General features: G+C 55.6%; 3 protein-coding genes across 13 annotated transcripts in view; 1 reads left to right on the top strand and 2 right to left on the bottom strand.

Annotated features, from left to right (window-relative positions):
• The window catches only part of SLC6A9 (solute carrier family 6 member 9), a 31272-nt gene extending 27433 nt beyond the window's left edge, over positions 1–3839 (top strand). For all 3 annotated transcript variants that reach the window (XM_039883736.1, XM_039883744.1, XM_039883753.1), the window contains 2 exons: positions 2276–2446; positions 2558–3839. In XM_039883736.1, coding sequence (XP_039739670.1) covers positions 2276–2446; positions 2558–2752 — 366 coding nt within the window. In that variant the 3' untranslated portion in view covers positions 2753–3839. The remainder of the gene's footprint in view (positions 1–2275; positions 2447–2557) is intronic.
• On the bottom strand, positions 1444–8071 carry CCDC24 (coiled-coil domain containing 24). Of its 3 annotated transcripts, none has more exons than XM_039883831.1 (9): positions 7943–8071; positions 7314–7485; positions 6922–7097; positions 6696–6812; positions 5877–5951; positions 5218–5272; positions 4670–4739; positions 4481–4559; positions 1444–4398 (listed from the first exon to the last, which is right to left on the bottom strand). In XM_039883831.1, exons 1-9 carry the CDS (start codon positions 7951–7953, stop codon positions 4167–4169), a joined length of 987 nt encoding a protein of 328 aa, XP_039739765.1. In that variant the 5' UTR covers positions 7954–8071; the 3' UTR covers positions 1444–4166. The 3 variants fall into 3 exon arrangements, with proteins under 3 accessions (XP_039739765.1, XP_039739773.1, XP_039739784.1); XM_039883839.1 differs by having other exon boundaries at positions 7640–8058; XM_039883850.1 differs by lacking the exons at positions 6922–7097; positions 7314–7485; positions 7943–8071 and having other exon boundaries at positions 6569–6839.
• Positions 8072–8203: 132 nt separating this feature from the next.
• B4GALT2 (beta-1,4-galactosyltransferase 2) lies at positions 8204–18155 on the bottom strand. 7 transcript variants are annotated; one of them, XM_039883776.1, is made up of 9 exons: positions 17877–18001; positions 16792–16972; positions 16577–16660; positions 15924–16279; positions 15468–15703; positions 12218–12408; positions 11895–12017; positions 11675–11779; positions 8204–9059 (listed from the first exon to the last, which is right to left on the bottom strand). In XM_039883776.1, exons 4-9 carry the CDS (start codon positions 16225–16227, stop codon positions 8909–8911), a joined length of 1110 nt encoding a protein of 369 aa, XP_039739710.1. In that variant the 5' UTR covers positions 16228–16279; positions 16577–16660; positions 16792–16972; positions 17877–18001; the 3' UTR covers positions 8204–8908. The 7 variants fall into 7 exon arrangements, with proteins under 7 accessions (XP_039739710.1, XP_039739719.1, XP_039739702.1 ...); XM_039883785.1 differs by lacking the exon at positions 16577–16660; XM_039883768.1 differs by lacking the exons at positions 16577–16660; positions 16792–16972 and having other exon boundaries at positions 17877–18155.
• Positions 18156–18534: the final 379 nt, after the last annotated feature.

The following is an 18534-nucleotide window of genomic DNA, read 5'->3' as shown; positions in this document are numbered from 1 at the left end:
CATGGCTAGGAACCAGGCACTTTCTGTATGCTGCTCATATAATAACTCATGTAATACAGCTCTCCAAGGTATCATTATCATCCCCACTTCATAGATAAGGAAACTGAGGCCACCGAGATGTTAATTAATTGACCCAAGTTTACACAGCTAATGAGGGGAACCACCACCATGTGAAGCAGGTAGTCCGATCTAGAGCCTGCGTGCTGGACCAGTGTTATGCTACAAACCACCACGGGAAGGAAGAATAACCCCTAGGCTAAAACCATCTGATTTGCTCCTTTGTGCTTAGGGTGGTAAACGGGGGCGTGAAGTGTTTAATAGTGTAATGGTCACTCTACAGAGAAGAGGCAGGGCCATGTCTGAGTGACAGAGGGATCAGCACAATGGCAAGGGCAGTGTCCAGAGTCATGCCTGTCACACCCAGCTCCTCTGTGCCACATGGGGCTCAGCACTGGGTGTCCACTTTGGCTCATGTTTCTGAACAAAAGGCCCCTGAGAGCTGAATCCTCCACCACACAGGGTGTAGGATTTTTCCCGAGCTTGGCACAGGCACCAGCTCGGGCCACTGGCCCAGCTTTGAAATAGGAGGAGCGGAAGTCTCCCGTAAGTGGCGAAAAGGCCAGGGAGGACAGGCACAACTGCCAAGCACCATGCCCTCTGGGTGTGGTGGCTGAGGCCCAGGAAGCTCCCCGCCCTACCCCCAGGGGAGAGACCTTGGGCACCAGCCAATGCAAGGCAGGAGGTAGGAAGGAGATGGGCTATAGGGGCAGCCGTGACCTGGGTCCAGTGTCTCCGGGAGAGTAAGGCAAGGTGGGCAGTGAGTGTCCTCTCTGTACGCAGAAAGCTGAACTGGGGTTGCCTTAAGGTGAGAACTTCAGGCTCCGTAGACACGTGTTTCTGGGCTGTCATGTTTTCTTCAGGGCTTTACTTCTTTACATTTTCTGAAAAGCTTTTTTTGACAAACTCCATTTTCTGAAAAGCTTTTTTTGACAAACTTCTTCCGTCAGCTCAAATAAAGGATTTGTCCCCATCTAGATCAGGATCTAGGTTCATTTAGGAAACTTGTTATAAGTTCCTACTATGTGCAGCATCCCAGGAGGGGCCCCCTGTTGGATGTGGGTCTGGACCTCCAGAATTTGGTCACTAGGAAGGCGGAAGTAGCCTGAGCTCCAGGATGCAGCTAGGGGCTCAGAAGGCAGAGGCTGAGCCCTGCTGGGGAGCCACGCAGACACACACAGGCCCTCTGGGTGGCCCATGAGCCGCCTGCCCATCATCTTTTTGCTTTCTTCGGTTTTTTAAAATTTATTTTTAATTATAGTTGACATACAATATATTAGTTTCGGGTGTACAACATAATGATTAGACATCTATATACCTTATGAAGTGACCACCCCAAAAAGTCTAGTAACCACGTGACACCACACAGTTATTACTTCCTTTAGTTTTTTTTGTTCTGTGGCTCAAGACTTTATTTCTCATCTTACTAATTTTTTCCAAAGCTGTTCCTGAGGGCATCTCCAGCCTGACAGTCACCATTTCTAGCCTTTGGAGCCTTCCCAAGCTGTCCCCAACCATATCTCCCACCTCTCTGCACAAGTCAGTTCAAATCAGCAAATGAGGTTATGACAGGCACTGTGCTGGACGCTGAAGACCCAGCTGATGCAATCCTCAGAGGCTCCCAGGTCTACGGGGACCATTAAACAAATACTTAGCAAATGAAAAATGCCTTTCAGGAAGAGGAGATGGGAAATCAGGAGAGGCTTCTTGAAGGTGGTGGCAATTTGCATAGGGTTTGCCAGAGGAAGATGCAGAGGAGTCTCCGGAGTAAATGAAGAGGGTGGACAACGCTGGGTATAGCTGAGACATTGACATAAGGGTAATCAGGCCAGAAAGATAAGCTGAAGTCTCAATGTGAGGAGGTAAAAGTCCTAAAGGCCAGGAATTTGGCCTTACTTCAGTAGGCAATAGGGAGCTATTGCGAGTCTTTGAGCAGAATGACTTCCAAAGGTGACATCAGCTTAATTGTTCCCTGGCTCATTCAGGATTATGGCAAAGATCTCTCCCCTTCCACTGCCAACTGCCCATCATGCCCTGGACCCTTGGTTTCATCTGCTTTTTCCACCACCCAAACACTGACATTGGCCCTGCTCTCCCCAGTATTCCTCTTTCTAGTTTGGGAAACTGGAAAGGAAGGAAGCGGGTACTGATAGGAGGCCTGAGGCCTGGGTGGGGCTGGGTGGGCCTCATGCCCACTCCCATCCCCTGCTCTCTGCAGTTCATTCTCATCTTCACGGTGATCCAGTACCGGCCCATCACCTACAACCACTACCAGTATCCAGGCTGGGCGGTGGCCATTGGCTTCCTCATGGCTCTGTCCTCCGTTATTTGCATCCCACTCTACGCCCTGTTCCAGCTCTGCCGCACAGATGGGGACACCCTCCTCCAGGTGAGAGGTGGGGTCAAGGGGCAGCCGGATGAAACTGGGTGGGGTGGATGGATGGAGCTTAATGGTTCCCTTCGGATCCTCCCTCCCCCCACCCACTTTCATCTCCTGCAGCGTTTGAAAAATGCCACAAAGCCCAGCAGAGATTGGGGCCCTGCCCTCCTGGAGCACCGGACTGGACGCTATGCCCCCACCATACCACCCTCTCCTGAAGATGGGCTTGAGGTCCAGCCACTGCACCCGGACAAGGCCCAGATCCCCGTGGTGGGCAGCAATGGCTCCAGCCGTCTGCAGGACTCCCGGATATGAGCACAGCTGCCGGGGAGTGCCTCAGCCCCGTCCTGTGTTCCCATCACAGAGACTGGGGAGGCAGTGGACAGGTGTCACTGCCTGTCCCTGCCAAGCCCTGACCAGGGCAGCTGCTGTCACCTTGGCCACCACTGCTAGTGCGGTCATTCGTGCTCGTGTCCCCAGTGTTTACAGGTCCTCTGGATGCCAAGATGGCAGCTGAGGGGAGAGGGGAAGGTAGGGTTGACGGGTAGGGGCCAAAGCACTTTTTAGGGGTCTTGGGCCAGGTCCCCAGAGGCCTGAGGGGCTTTATGTGGCCTCTGATGCCCCCACACTCTGCCCTGAGCTGAGGTTCTGGGTGGGCCCCCTTACCTGTCCCTGTCCTTGGGCCTCCAGCCTCCTGACCAGTGTTCCTGCCCTCAGAGCAGACCCTAGCCTCTGCCCAAGCAAATTTGGATCTTCCTCCCTGGAGGCAGGGAGAGGGGCTAGGGGGCTGTACAGTGTTACTTGTCAGGCTGTGCTGTCCAGCCCTGTTTGTCTGTGCAATTATTTTTGTAAAAATTGTGTTAACTGTGGTTGCCACTCCCTTGCCCCCAGCCTCGGGCCCAGTCTGTCTTCCAGGCCTGCCTGCACCTCACTCGCCTGACCTGGGGTTTCCGCGCCTCATGCCAGCCCTGGCGGCCAGGCCTAGCCAGCAAAGGCCCATGACTCAGCAGCCTGCCCAAAGCACTAGTTTCTGGGGGTCAGGGGTGGAGTGCTGCTCAGCAGAAGGTCTGAACCCAGAGCCGTGGGGAAGGGGACCCTAAACGTCGCCCCCTTGCCCTCCCTCCACCAGGCTAAACACCCTGTCTTCCCAAATTGGGTCGCCCTTGTTCACGTGCCAAATGGCCCCAGCCCACATGCCCCATCTCCTCTCTGGAACCAGAGCTCCTTTCCTCAAGCCCTGCAGTGTCCATTTGTCCATCCTCTGTGCCCCTCTGTGCAGTAAGCCCCGGAAGAGCCGCCTCTAATTCTCTGTAGCAATAACGGTGCGCCATCCACCCCCACCCATCCGTGCACCACTAGGATTTTAAAGTCCATAGATTTTAATGAAATTTCTATTCCTGTCTCTGAGCTGCTACTGTGCTTTGTCTGGGTCCCCCAGAGGGACAGGAGTCAGGGCTGGGATGAGACTTCTGCACTGCTCGTGCTCAGCAGGCCTTTCTGGAGGCCTGGGAGGAGAAAGGCCAAAGGCTGTGATGGTCAGGACCAGATATCAGGGACTTGGCAAGGGGTGGGGTGAGAACCAGCCAGCCAGACAGCCTCTGGGTCCTGGCGAGGGCCCATCCAAGACTAAATCTGAGGTAGCTGTGCTGCAGCAGCTGAGAGGTGGCCGCAGCAGATTGGGAGAGTTCCAGCAGAAGCTGAAGCTAAAGCCTACTTTGTGACTAGCCCATCAGGTTGGGGCCTGGGGCGCTGCACTGGACATTGGGGTAGAAGCTAGCCTTTTCCTGGGGCTGTACTGAAGCTTCCGTCCCCAGCGGCAGGTGGCAGCCAGGCGTTGAGGCCTGCATTCCAGAGGAGGGGCAGGCAGGCAGCACTGGAGAGGCCCAGCCAAAACTCCAGTAGTCCCACGGAGGCAAGACAAGGGTCTGAGGCCCTGGCTGGACGAACCCGAGGGCTGCTGCCTAAACAAGGAATAGTAGCCATGAGAGGCTGTAGCCTGACCTTTAGCCCACCCTGTCCAGCTGTCGATCTGCTCTGGTTTACCTGTGGCCGAGGGAGACACAGGAAGGCCTCAGAGGTGCCTGCAGCTCCAGTTGCATGGCTGCCTTCTGTTCCTTTAGCTCTGGAGGAGAGGTATATCTGAGATGAAGTGCCCAGCTCTTCTAGGGTGTGTATAAGGGTGAGGTGGGGAGAAGGAAGCTGGGTACTCAGGGGCCTGCCCAGGGTCCTCACCTGCCAGGGTGGGCTCTAGGATTGCCTCAGAGGGCTGGGGTGCCCCTGTATACTCTTCTTCCAGGCAGCGCTGCAGGGAGAGCTGGCTCAGTGCTCAGGCCTTATGGCAGGAGTGGAGTAAGGCAGGATACAGAGGCCAAGAGCCCCACGGCAGGGCCCAGGAACCATCCCATGCCAGCCCCCTCATGCCGGCCACCTCAGGGTAAACACCCAGGGGAACATCAGCCTCACTGAAAAGCCCAGCTTGGCAAGGTGGTGGCTAGCCTAGACCCAGGTTTAGGGAAGAGAAGGAGGCAAAAGACCAGGGAGCCAATTCAGCAGGTTAATCTAAAAGTGCTGACCTTGAACTTAGGGGCTCAACCAGAATCTTGGGTTTTTTAATTCACACACACAAGAAGTATACACTTGAGAAATGGACACTGGACTCACACAGCCTTTACATGCACATACGCACGTAGACACACATGTACACCAGGCAAGAGGTAGCCATGCCTACACTCAGAAGAAAGGCTAGGGAGGCGGGGAGTAGGACCAGGGATACAGCTCACCTGCAGGATGGGGATCTTCCTCTCTAAGGTGCGACACTCCTCTTCCAAGAGGCCTCTGGGACACGTGGGTGTGCAGCAGCCAGAACCAGTGCCACAGGACCAGATCTCCGCTGAGCCCTCCACATAGCCCCGACCTCTAGCCTCACCAGAAGTCCCCTCCAGACCCTCCTTTCTCAGCCCACCTTGCTCTCTGCTGCCCACGTGCCACCGAGCACAGCCCTCCAGCCCCTGCCAAGCCTCTTTCTGGACAGAATGTGTTCACTCCTTGCATATCTCATAGCGCCCACCCCAGCAGGCACCATTCTTTCTTCTGTACTACTGCACTGGGCCTGCTACCCATCCTGCATTCATTCTTCCCCATATCACAGCCCTTCCCCTACTTAAAACTATCTGTGGTTCCCCCCACCCACACCCCTCCGGCAACCAGCTCAGGATGAAAATCCTCAGACCACGGTCCCTGCTGACATCTATACTTGGCTACTTCCCAGCAGCAACTAGCTCTGTAGCAACCTGCCTTTCCATCTCTAAGTCTTGTTCCCCTGGCTCTCTCCCAATCCAGGTATGCTGCCTCCTCCCCTCTCTTAGCCCCAGTACTTCAAGATCTAGCCCCAGTCCCCTCTTCCCTGTTTCCACCCCCACCACACACTCAGGGACCTCACCGCAGGTGTCCGGCAACCTGGTCAATGTTGGACATGTTCAATTCATCCTTGATGACACTAAGGTCTCTGAGACTGCTGTTGGCAGATGAAGTTGACATCACTCTCCCCACGTTGCCTCACCCCAGGCCTTTAGGACACAAATGCCACTTCTAGACAGTTTTGTGTCTTTTCTCACAAAGGCAACATGATACAGTGCAAAGATGAGTTCGGGAGTCTGGGTTTGATGGGTATGCAAATGGGCTCTGCTACCCTTTACTGTGTGTGACCTTGGCCAAATCAGTGATCTTTTCTGAGCTTTAGTTTCCTTATCTGCAAACTAGGGACATCATCCACTTCAAAGGGTTGTGTGAGAATCAGAAATAAGTTGCTGCCATTCACTTCTTATGAACACACTCCTGCTCATTTATCTCATCCAGTCTCCAGCTCTCTCTATCCCAGCCCTCACTCCTGTTCTCCAAGCCAGAGGATCAAGTGACTAGTGGACGCAGCCTCCTTTCCTCCCACCCACGCTTGAATACAGTGCTTCCTCTTCCTGCAAAGCTCTTCTCTCTTTCATCTGCCTGGGAATCTGTTCCACTATTCCAAGACCCAGATCAATCCAGCCACCTTTTCCAGGAAGCCTTGCCTGCCCCCAGGCTTGAGAGATATCTCTTGGGCTTCTGCAGCCCTTTACTGCATATACTCATGCTTACCACAAGTGGCTATAGAAGTGTCCAGCCCCAGACCAGGACTCCTGCATGGAGCCAGGTGGGACCCACCAATTAGCTGGGGCCCTCTGCCCAGCAGGGACAGACCCCTCCTCTCCTATCGCCACTTTACCTGGGTTCACCAGCTCTCATCTGGGATATCTCCTGTTCTGGAAAATCACACCTGGGCTCCTCCAATGCAAAACGCAAGACCCTGGGGCTATACTGGACCCAAGCCTCGGTCTGGTCCCTGCAGAAGGTGCACATGAAGAAAACTCGGGGCAACCACAGGAAAGGCAACCCTGACCCCTTGTCAGGTGCAGGGCTAAGTTCTGGTGACTGGGCTCTGAGGCTCCTACCTGCCCTCATAGATGGCCTTCTGGCGGAGACCTTGGAGCAGCTGCCGCAGTTCCTGGCGCACAAGGTCTCTTAGGAGGGGTGGGGGGGCCAGAAGGGAGGATGGGTCAGAGATGGGGCGGGAGCGAGGGGACTGGGAGGATCGAGCCTCTCGGAGCAATGACTGTAACATCACCACCTGCAAGGAGAGCTAAGACACCTTGAGACTGGGGAGGGAAGTGACGGGAGTGAGAGCGACTGGGGGAGTGAGGGGCAGGGCGGAGTTAAACAGGAGAGGGCTAGACTGTGAGATCCAAAAGGATCTTTAGTTACCCCGCAGAGCAGGAGGAGGTGGGGAAGTCACCTGAGTCGTGGGACAGGCCTGGGGTGTGGCCCCCCTTCCCACTTCCCTGACCTCTGCCCACAGCTCCAGGCTCAGGTCCACTGTCGTCTCCCCCAGAATCCTCTTCACTTCGGGCCGCTCCGGGAGCGGAACGTTCTCCTCCACCAGCTCCCACAGCGACGGAGAGTCCCCAGGCATGGCCCGCTGGCGCCCCGCACCGAGACGCACAACCCCACGCTCAGACCTGCAGGACAGAAGGCTAGTGGTCCCCGGCCGGGCCACGCCCACACACACCCCGCCCCCTTCCCTAGCTCACAGGCCATGCCCTCAGCCCTTCGCTCGCAGGCCTCTTCCCAGCCCCACCCTCGTCCTGCGGTTAGGCCCCACGACTAAATTACCCGGTCTGGAGCTGCCAGTGTCTGGTGCCGTCTCTTCTGCCCAGCTCTGGTTAGCTCTCGGGGGCCACGGTTCCTGGTCACTGCCCCCAGGAGCCGGGCGACGGAGAGCAGGACACTAACCCCGCCTCTTCCGCGTGACCGTCACCCAGGAAACCATGCCGCTACCCCTAGCCCCGCCCCCGTGTGCCCCCTCCCCTGCCTGTTTCAGGTCTAGAGGACGGTGCCGGCTTACTGAGTCGGACCCACAGATGAGATAGGTGGTTTTAGAGTCCAAACCATCCGTGAGGCCCTGACCCCAAGCACCTTACGCTCATCCCTGGCACGCTTCGGCTTCGGGACAGGCAGAAAACTGAGAAATCTGGGCCCACTGAGTTTACTACTCGTTGCCTCTCCTGGCCCGGAGGCAGTGGCGGGTAAACCTTTCCCCTTGGAGGGACCTAGGGAACCAAGACAGCCTGGTCTAAACCTGGCCAAACCAATAGGTTGGGTCAGGAACCCTCCCACAACACACTCAGGGGCTGGGTCCAGGGACCCAGATTCCCATCTCCAAACAGACAAAGGGGCTGATCCATTCATGTTTTTTACTAAAGCACCCACACAAGTTTCTGTGCAATATACAAACACAAGCTGGCCCTGGGGTTACTGCCTTCTCTGAGACAGGGAGGCAGGAACCAAACTGATCCAAACCCTACCTGCCACCCACACAAAGCCCAACCCCAAGATCCCAGGCAGCAACACAACACCCCCTCTGGTCCCCTCCTGGGGTTGCTCCTCAGCAGGAGGCCACCAGAGTTTGCCCCCTACAATGTTGAATGAAAAAGGTTTCCCCTCCCTTGGGAGCAAGAAGGATCCCCAGGTCTGAGAACTCCCCCTGGAAGCGGCGCTGCTCCTTAGTCACACCTCCCACTCTTCCAGGCCCTAGGAGACTCAAGGGGGGGAAACTGAGGCACAGAGAGGTGGAGTGACCTAGCCCAGGCCACTCAGTGAGGCAGTGCAGGGGCTGGCCCGACCCTGACAGTGAGGGGGCTGGGCTGGGAGGGAGGGGCAAGAAGGAGGGCTGACCCCAGAGAGGGACACACTTGAGGGGTCTCCCCAGGATGGAAGCCCCCCAAAATAGGTTCTGAAACTTCCAGGTGCAGCTGGGGGCCTACTGAAGACTCTCAGAAAACAGAGCCCAGAGTCTCAGTCCTGGGGGATCCTCCCCAGAGTAGCCGCCAGCCAGGCTGCAGGTCAGTCCTCTGGCAGGCAATCCTTGGCAGAGAATCAGTGTCAGCCCCAGGGGGGCCATGACGGGGGCCGCCCAATGTCCACTGTGATGTTGGTGAACAGCGGTTGCCAAGACACTTCCAAGACCTGGTACCGCACTGACCCGATGCCGTCCCGCTTCATGGTCAGCTTCGTGTTTTTAATCTTGGTAAACCTAGACGAGATGGAAATGGGTCCAGATCAGGGCTAACCACCAAACCCAATTCTGGGGCCAAAGCTCAAGCCATCTGGCTTCTTCCAGGGGTGAGTCAGTTCTCCTTGCCACCCCTCCGCCCTCCACCTGTTTGGAGCCTTTTGCTCTTGCATCTGCCTTCAAAACAGAAATCTCACCTCTGTGAGTCCAGAAATGTAACACCTTACAAATTTTTCTCTCATTTCAGACCCTCCTTCTAAGCCTTAGTTCCAGGTAAGGGGCATCCCATAGGCACCTCAAATACAATGTGTCCTGTATCAGATGTATCATCTTTACTCCCCAAACCCATCATCTTGTGCCATCTCTTCTGTTCCTCATCCTTTAGTCACTCCTTCACCATCTATTTATTGAGCAGTCTCCATGTGCCAGGCTCTACTCTAAGCACCAAGAACACAGCCATGAAAAGAAAAGCAAGGTCCTTCCTTTTATGACAAGTCTATTCTCCTAGGGGAGAAAGGTAACAGACAAGTAACACATCAGAGTGCTAAGAAAGCTAGGAGAGGGAGACCAAGATGACTGACTTGGAAGGGTTGAGAATATGATATCAAACTGACAGCAGGGGCAAGAACATTCCAGGCATAGGTAACAGCACATGCTGACCCTAAAGTAGGAATGAGTATTTGCTCAGCTAAGTGGCTAAAGCCTAATGGGCCAAGGGAAGAAACAGTAAGATTCGCTCAGAGGTTAGAAAATGCATGAGCAGGGTTCTGGTAAGTCAGAGGAAGCAGTTTTTCTAAAAAAATCTGTGGATGAGAAGACACTGAGGGATTTTTAGCCCAGTTTGGGGACATGAACTGTAGAAGGGCAAGGGGAAAGCAGGGAAACCAGTGAGAGGTTACTGCAGTAGTCCAGGCAAGATGACAGTGGCTGCACTAGGGTAGAGTTAGTAAAGGGAAAAGATGGGCTCAGACATGTTTGAGGAGTGGCACTGATATGACCTGCTGATAGTCGAGACATGCAGAGTGAGGGGAAGAATACAGGAGAACTAGATTTGAAGCGAGAGCAGCTAGGTAGATGAGAGTTCCTTTAGCCAGAATGTTGTTATCTTGCCATTTCCCCACCCAAGGCAGTTATCACTGATTAATAATGGCTATCCTGAAACAGGACCAAGGGTGCTGGCATGTGCTTCTAGTGCTCTACTCCCACCCTCATCCCAACTGTTTGGGTCTTCCCATTCTTCTGAACTCCGCTCAGATCCCTTTCCACAGCCATCCCAACACTGAGTACTGTCTCTGATGCCCTAAAGCCCTCTTCTCGCAGTCTCTCATCCCTTCCCTCCTCACCATGTTTATCTGAACTGCTTTTTCATCAGCTCCCTAGATGCCCAGTGCTTTGTGTTTCTGCCAAACATCAACCTTACATCAGTGCAGCAACCTCCCTCCCCCACTCTTAAACCCTGGGTTCAGAGCAGAACAATCCTACTGTTCCAGCTGGGGCACAGCAGTCTTATGCCTGGCACACCCCTGGGGTTCTGTCAATTCCTTCAGGCTTGGTGGGCTTCCTCCAGCTCCACCCAGGAGCTCTGCCAGCTCTTTAACTTCTTCAGGCTCAGAGGGTGATCCTTCCAGACCCAAATTGGATCCTGTCCCTTCCCTGCTTAAAGCCCTTCCGTGACTTCCCAGCGTCCCTGGGACAAAAGTGAAACTCCCAACCTAGGATTTGAGACCCCCAAACACCCAGCACTGATCCCATCTACTGTCATTTCCAACTCTCAGAAATTTTAACACCCAAGAGTTTCAGATTCTCAGCATATACCATGCATGTTCACATTCCAGACTCCTACACATACTATTTCCTTTTATCCAAACTGGCCTACTCCATTAGCCTGGTGAATATAGCCCAGGGTAGGTGTGTGACAAATATCTGTTAAATGAATAACTTTTTCAAACTCCAATTTACTATCACCTCCTCCAGGAAGCCTCCCGTCATCACTGCAAGGACAACACCTTGCCCTGATCACCTGTGTTATAACTGCCTGTCTCTTTCCCTAGAATGAACTTCATGCGGATATCCAGCTCTGGGCCTCCCTAACTCCAAGGTTTGGCACCAGACGGTCCCAAGCACCATCCGGAAGCCCTTGTCTACATTTCACATGCCCTCAGGCACTTCTCCCAGCCAGCATCAGACACCAAATGCTGCTACTTCCTCAGACTGCCACCCACTCCAGTCTCAGAGGGATCAGTATTGTCTTTCCACTTCCCACCCCGCATTGCTCAGGACATCTTTGTTGGGTCCCCAGGCACACGAACTGAGTCCAGTACCCACTATCTCTCGTTCTATCTGCTCTGGCACAAGTGAGGTCTGTGAGGACACCAATGGGAATGCGATCTACTCAGTGATGATTTGAGCCTGCCTTTATATTTAAGTCACCTCTAGGAATCAGGCCATAGGAGTGAGAGCTGTCTGGTGTGAGGCTGAGCTGGTGGGATAGGAAACAGGGATCAGGGGTGCTGAGAGTCACCTCTAAGAATCACGGGTCAATGTCCTTGGGATCACCTCTGGGGATCCATGGTACTAGGGGCCACCTCAGGGAGTAAGGGGTTAGGGGCCCTGAGCTCAGGGGTGCTGGGGGTCACCTCTGAGGATTGGGCTCGTTATGCTTGTCCCGGTCGTGCTTGATCATGCGGTAGCGGCCTATGCGGATGTCTGGGCGCGAGATCTTCATCCCAGTCAGGGAGATCCTGGGGACGGGGACAGATGGACTGGAGCAGGCACCAGGAATGGCACGGAGCCCCACCCAGGCTGCGCCGCGCCCTCTCACGTACCCAGTCTACTGCCCACCTCGTCTCTACTCACCGGTTGAAGATGTCGTCGTCCTCACCACCCCAGCCCCAGTACTCGTTGGGGAAGCCATTGATTCTCAGAAATTGGGCTTTACTCAGGCCTGACACGCCTCCAAAGTAGCCAGCATAGGGCAGCCTATGGCGTGGGAGGGGAGGTGTCAGTGAGGGGCCTGAAGGGATTCCAGATGGAGGACAAGAGCTGGGATAGGGGAGAGTGTGCCCAGGAGCCAGGAGCAAGTGGGGCACTGGGGCTGGCAATGAGGGCCTAGGTGTGGTGGGGGAGATAGGGATGGTGGGGGTGGGAGGTCTGGGTCCAGCTGAAAAGGGAGCCCTCACCGGAAGCCAAACTTGTCTATGGCAATGGCGAAGTGGCGGGGCTGGTCGCCACAGCGGTACAGGTTGCGGTCATCCATGGGGACCAGGTCCACATCACTGAAGATGAAGCAGTCGTAAGTGGCGTCCTCCTTCAGCGCCTCCAGGAAGCCCACATTGAGCAGCTTGGCCCGGTTGAAAGTGTCCTCACCATGCTGGGGTTGGTAAAGAGAAGAGGTCAGCTCTGGGCCTATAACTGGCAAGCACCTGCCACTTGACCACTGTCCAGAGCAGTCCCCACAAGCCTACCACCACCACTCCCCTGAACCCCGCGACTCCTGCAGACTCTCAGGATCAAGTTCAGCTCTTTGCTCTTTACCCTGGACCTGGCCTTCCAAGGCCTTTCATAATTTGGCTCTAATCTCCTCTCTGGCCACTGTCCTCAGACCCCAAGGCCAAGCTACACTACATTCCTCAGTGGCCCCAAACATGCCAGACTCTTTCTTGCCTGGCCCTTGGTGTTAGCAATTCCTCCCCGCCTAGAATGTTCTCCTCTGCTTGTCAAACCCATGTCTGGAAGACCTCCCTGACCAAACCCCCCTGCCACAGTATTATTATTAATTTCCTCCTGGGTGTTTCACGTATGCCAGTGTCACTTAAACTGTTATTTAGAGCTATTTCATTCATTCACTCAAACACATCTCATGGCCCTGTTCTTTGTACAAGGCATTTTCTTTGTGCCACTGGGGACCTGGAGATGAGCAGCCCTAAGCACACTATATCCCTGTTGAGCACAGTCTTGAAGTGAGACAACGAATATCCCAAATGACCAGTGTCTAAGATAGAGAAATGACAGCCACTGAGCTACTGAGCCTCAGCCACCTGTCCCCTCTGGCTCATATGGATCCATATCCAACTCCTTGGGCATCCTCTGAGACCAGGATAGGATTGGGCTAGATTCACTTGTCTCCCAACAAAATGACAAGCACAGGCTCTTTAGGCAGTCATGGTCCAGTGAGCCCGGGGTCCCCCGAGAAATGGGGCTGCAGGGCTAGGTCTCCTTGAGACTGGGATCCAGGCTCGAGTTCCAAATTCTAGCCAGGACAAGGACTCTGTCGAAGAAGCTGACCCCTGAGCCCCCTGCCCCAACCTACTATCTCCAGGCTGTAGCCAGAGAGGCTCCTGGAGAGGGGGTCTTTGAGTAGGCCCATCTAGAAAAAGAAAAGGAATAGTGACCCTTCCTCTCCACCAGCCAGCCTGGGCCTGATGAGATGGGAGCTGTTCCCCTAGAACCCTGAACTACCCGGCCCCACATGCTCTCTTCCCTCCCTCCCCTGTACCTTCTCTCCCACCAGCCCTTGGAGCAACTCTCCATTTTCTCCCGGCTCATCAGCACTCCTTTCCAACCTCTTTCACCAGCCAAGAGCCCTAAGTTTCTCTAACACAGCTCATAACACATGCACAATTCTCTCCCATCTGAAAAAAACCTCCCTCTAGCCACCACCCTACCTTTTGCCATCCCTTCTTGGCAGAGGGGTTTTTTTTAAGGAGTTGTCTCCAATTGGCTATTTCCATTTTGTCAAATCTGATTCCTTCTTCAACCCACTGCAATCTGCTTCCGCCTCCACCATGCCCCCGAAATGGCTCTCGCTGGGCCCACCTTGTTACTAAATCCACTGGACGCTTCTTGATCCACATCCTTCCTTACTCCCCCGGCAGTCCTCATGCAGCTGCCATGCTTCCTTCTTGACACTAACTCCTGGGCTTCCAGAACACCACACTCTCCTAAGTCTCCTCTAACCTTTCCGGCCAACCTTCACAGCATCTGTGGCAGTCTTTCTCTTTCTGCAACTGTCTCTTACATGCTGGCTTTCTCCTCTCAGGTTCGTGTGATTCCTGGGCAGGATGGACGTTGTTGGTTTTAGGGATCACCTGCATACTGGTGGCTCCCAGATACCTCTCTCCACCTCAGACCTCACTCCTAGGTCAACTAATTTGTCTAAACGTTTCTCTCACACTTCCCTCATGCACTCAGACTCATCACACACAGAAAAGAATTCAGTCACGCTCTCCCCTAGACCTTATCCAGCTACGTTGCCAGTTTGCTCACAGGCACAGCCATCTACACAGCAGCCAGCCAAGACAGAAGCCCTCAAGGTATCTTGGCATCTCCCTTTCCTTACTCTCCACTATTTGTGTCACATGGTTCCTTTCGACCCCACAACTACCGCCTGACTCATATGCATGTTTACCATCTCTTTCAACATTGCAGCCTCTTCCCACTGGTCACCCTGCCTCTAGTCTCCCCCTTTCAACTCGTTCTCCACATGTAATCAGAGTGATCTTTCTAATAAGCAAACATCCACGTTATTCCCCCCTTAAAACCTTACAATGGTGCCTTACCACCATCGGGCTCAGTTTCAAATGCTTCACATGCCTTGTGAGACTCTTCTCCATCGGCTTCTCCAGCCTCATCTTTGTTATCCAACTTCATATTGGACCCCACACCTCAGCCAACAATTCCAAACACACAAGACCAGTTCTCTTGCTAGGGCCTGGGTCCTCCAGTCCTTCCGTCTAGAATGCTTGCTTTCTTTCTCCAGTCCCTCTGCCAGATGATGCTTGTTCATACTTCAACACCCTTCTCAACCATTGTTTCCCACCCCCAGGGCTAGACTAGGCCCCTTGGTGTTCCCACAGGTCCCTGCTCCAACTCCAGTCATATGCCATCATCCTAGAGCCTATAAGGATCCAAGTCCAAATTTGGGAGTTCTCTGTGGGGAAGAGTGTCAGATCCTCACTGGGCCCCACCAGCCCTGGCCAGGCCTATGGTAGGGCTCAGATGGTGAGCTGAGTTCCTGGGCCTCAGCTGTGGCCAGCATTTGGCCCTTAGGTAGACTTCATCCCTCTTTCAGGGGCTAACTCTCCCTCTCCTAGGGCCCCTCGACAGCTCTTCATAGCCAGCCAACCCTAGGCTTCCACCACCATGGGGTGGGGCCCACCAAAGGTAGACAGTGGGGCTCTTCTCCACTGAGGCCATGCACACACCCACTAGTATACAGGCCAGCATTCACACACATGTACTCCCCTTCATGCACACACAAGCTTTCCTATGTGCACACTGACATATGCACACAACCATGGGCAGGCAAGGACCCGCGAATGCCCCCAAACCCACATATACACAAAAGGTGTGTGGGCCCCCAGACCCACGGGTGCTTGTGGGCTCTCTGGTGGTGCCTAGTGCCCAGCCTGGGGGTCAAAGGAAGCACACCTGGTTGATGACGTAGATGCCGTAGCGCAGCCGCTGTCGCCTCAGGATGGGGTGCATATAGTGGAGCCAGTAGCGTAGATGGTGCTCCCGGTGTCGAAAGGGGATGATGACCGCCACCGTCTGGGCTGGGGTGCAGTCAGGCGGTGTATAGCGGCCACCAAGGAGCACACCTGGGTTCTCCCTCTGCACCCGCTCCAGTGGCATGGGCGAAGTGAACTCGATCAGCAGTCGGCCCACTGCAGGCAGGACGGTGGCAGGAATCAGGTTTTCATCAAGCTCCAGGGACACCAGCCCTCTCCCTCAGCCTGGGGGTGGGCAAGGGAACCCCAGGAACAATCCTCTTACAACAGACCTGGAACTCTGTCATCCCCATGGGTCAAGACAAGACTCCATTCCCCTAGTCAAAATTGTTAGGTCTGCCCACCCTATAGGAAAGGCCCTACCCTGGAGGCTCACCAAGACCAGGTGGAGAGTCTGGACAGGGTGGCAAGATGGGAGCCGTGGGGCCGGGCCGGACACTGGGGGCCTCAGGGAGCCCGGAGCTGGGGGCAGTGGCGTTGGGCCGGGAGCAGTTGGTGCTGCTGCTGGCAGCTGGGTGAAGGGCAAGGGCAGGGCCACGGGCACTGAAGCGGCTGAAGAAGGCCAGGTGCTGAGCGTAGACGTCAAAGTAGAGAATGACGGCCACGAGAAAGTGCAGCAGGCAGAGAAGGAGCACAGCCTTGCAGACGCGCTCCAGCGTCCCCCCCAGCAGTCTGCTCATCCCGCAGGCAGCCTCAGGCCCGCCCAATGGGCCCGGGCATCCAGCTGCCAGCCTGAGCAGGGGTAGGAGAGAAACCGACCCATCAGGTCAGGGCTGAACGAGCAAGGCTACCTACCCGCCTCCTGCCCACTGCTCACACTCATGGACCCGCATCCTCGCATTTACCTGCTTACACCTTCTGACTCACAGACTCACATTCTACCTGCAAACAGACACACAGACACAGTCCCTGGCAACTCACTACTCACACATCTTCACACACCTGAGCACTCACCCATATATGCTTGTGTTCCTCATCCTCACTGACATACAAGCACAGCCTCACACACCCTCACACTCAGGTACATACCTTCATTGCACGACTTTACACATACACACACCCAGGTATTCCCAGGAACATGGACATGTGACCTCTGACCCCACTGGTTCATACCTAAACATGGAAACGTGTGCGCCTACAGACCCAATGTGTACCTGTTCCCTGGAGAACAGACATCCATAGGGCAGCATCCTTAACCCAGGACTCGTAGTCTGGGGAAGGGAGACCATTTATTGAGTACTTACCATGCAAGAGCACTTTGTACTCATGACTTCACTTAGTTCTCCCAGGACCATGGTGGACTGTGGTTTGGTCAAACAGGTCCCAGTGGCAAGCAGGACAGGCCAGCTGGGACCAGGCTGGGAAGTGGCCCTCAGCATCCAGGTGGCCCAAATATGGATAGGATGTTTTTGGGATCCCTTCCCTCTGGAGCAAGAGGTCAAAATACAAGATGGGGTACAGGATAACTCTCCCCTAAGACTCTAGGACTGGGATGAACTCTCTGGGGCCTGCCCAACACTGCTGGTTCTAATTCCCAGAAGGGGGAACACTTGGGTCCTGGAGACAGACGTGAAACATTCAACACAGCAGGAAAGGGTCTTGCCTGAGCCACAGTTTCCAACAGAGCAGTAACACTACTGTTGGCACTTCTAGCAGTGCTTCGGGGAGCAGGGTGAGTCTTACTCACAGATACATGGCATCATATAACCACGCAGACACCTTTGGTCCCAGCTATGGTCACCTGCACTCAGACACACAGAGAACTACATACATATACACAGACACACCCAGATGACAGTAACACACAGACTTACACACTCACAAAGCAGCTGATCCTGCACTTACACAGTCATACCTACAGGCTCCCTGGCAGCTCACAACGCCCGGCCCCACGTGCAAGCATTCCCACCCCTCATCAGGACAGGGGTTCTGGGTCAGGCTGACCACCAGGCTTTGAGGTGCGTTTGGGCGGGGCTGAAAGGCTGAGCCGCTTGAACACGTGGCACCCCGGGATGGGGGAGGCAGCAAAGACCCGGTGGGGTGGAGCCTGAGGGGTGGGGGCTACATGGGGGTGGGGGCCAAAGCAACGGAAAACGTGAGTGGAGCGCCTCCCCGCGCCACGAGGCCGGGGCGAGCAGGGACAATAAGGGAAGCTGGCCGGGGGCGGGCAGAGGAGCCCGGGGGACGCCAAGGGATGGGGGTGGGGTAGGGTAACGCCAGGCCGGGGTCTGGCCGCCAGCGCCTCTCACCGGGTCCTGGGCACAGATCGTGGGACCAGGTCTGGAATCTCGGGGCCCTGGGCTGGGGGACGCGCGCTTTCCCCTCTCACCCGGCGCTCGGGGCTCAGCAAGGGGTGCCGCTCCGGCTGGGGCTGGCTTTCCGGCTCCGGCGGCTGCAGACTGCTCCGTCCCCCATGGCCCGGCCCCGCCGCCTCCCGCCGCCGGGTCAGCGGCCCCCGGGCCGCCTCCCGCCGCCGCCGCGGGCCATGGAGCGGAGCCGCTCCGGGGGGGCAGGGCGGGGCCGGGCGGCCGGGCAGACCCACGGACCCGCGGATGGATGGACCACAGTGCCGCCGCCTCCCTCCCGCGCTACGGCGCCTCGGAGGGGCAGGCCCGGCCGGCGCGCCCTCGCGCGCGCCCCCGCGGCCCCCGCCTCCAGCGCGCCCGCATCCGCCGCGCGCCTCTGACGCCCGCCCCTGCCCGTGGCCAAGAGCGGCGGAGCGAGGGGACGGTGGCAGAAGACTGGGGGACGAGGAGGAAGAAATCAGTTAGGCTCATCCAAGGGGCTGTATTCGAGATCCGAACCAGAGAGGGTGTGGGTGGGTCAAACCCATGTGAGGAGTGGGGTCCGGGTTGGGGCACGCACTGGGCTAAAGAAGGGGCCTGGAAGTTAGGCTGACTAGGGCAGGGAGGTTAGGGATTTGCCAACTCATTGATGATGGAAGGATGATTAAAGGTCTGCAAGCGATCAGCGGAGGGGGCTGCTAA

This window comes from Pteropus medius, unplaced genomic scaffold (assembly GCF_902729225.1).
Source record: "Pteropus medius unplaced genomic scaffold, Ma_sr-lr_union100, whole genome shotgun sequence".
NCBI classification, from domain to species: Eukaryota; Metazoa; Chordata; class Mammalia; order Chiroptera; family Pteropodidae; genus Pteropus; species Pteropus medius.
This window is presented reverse-complemented; position numbering and strand designations above follow the sequence as displayed.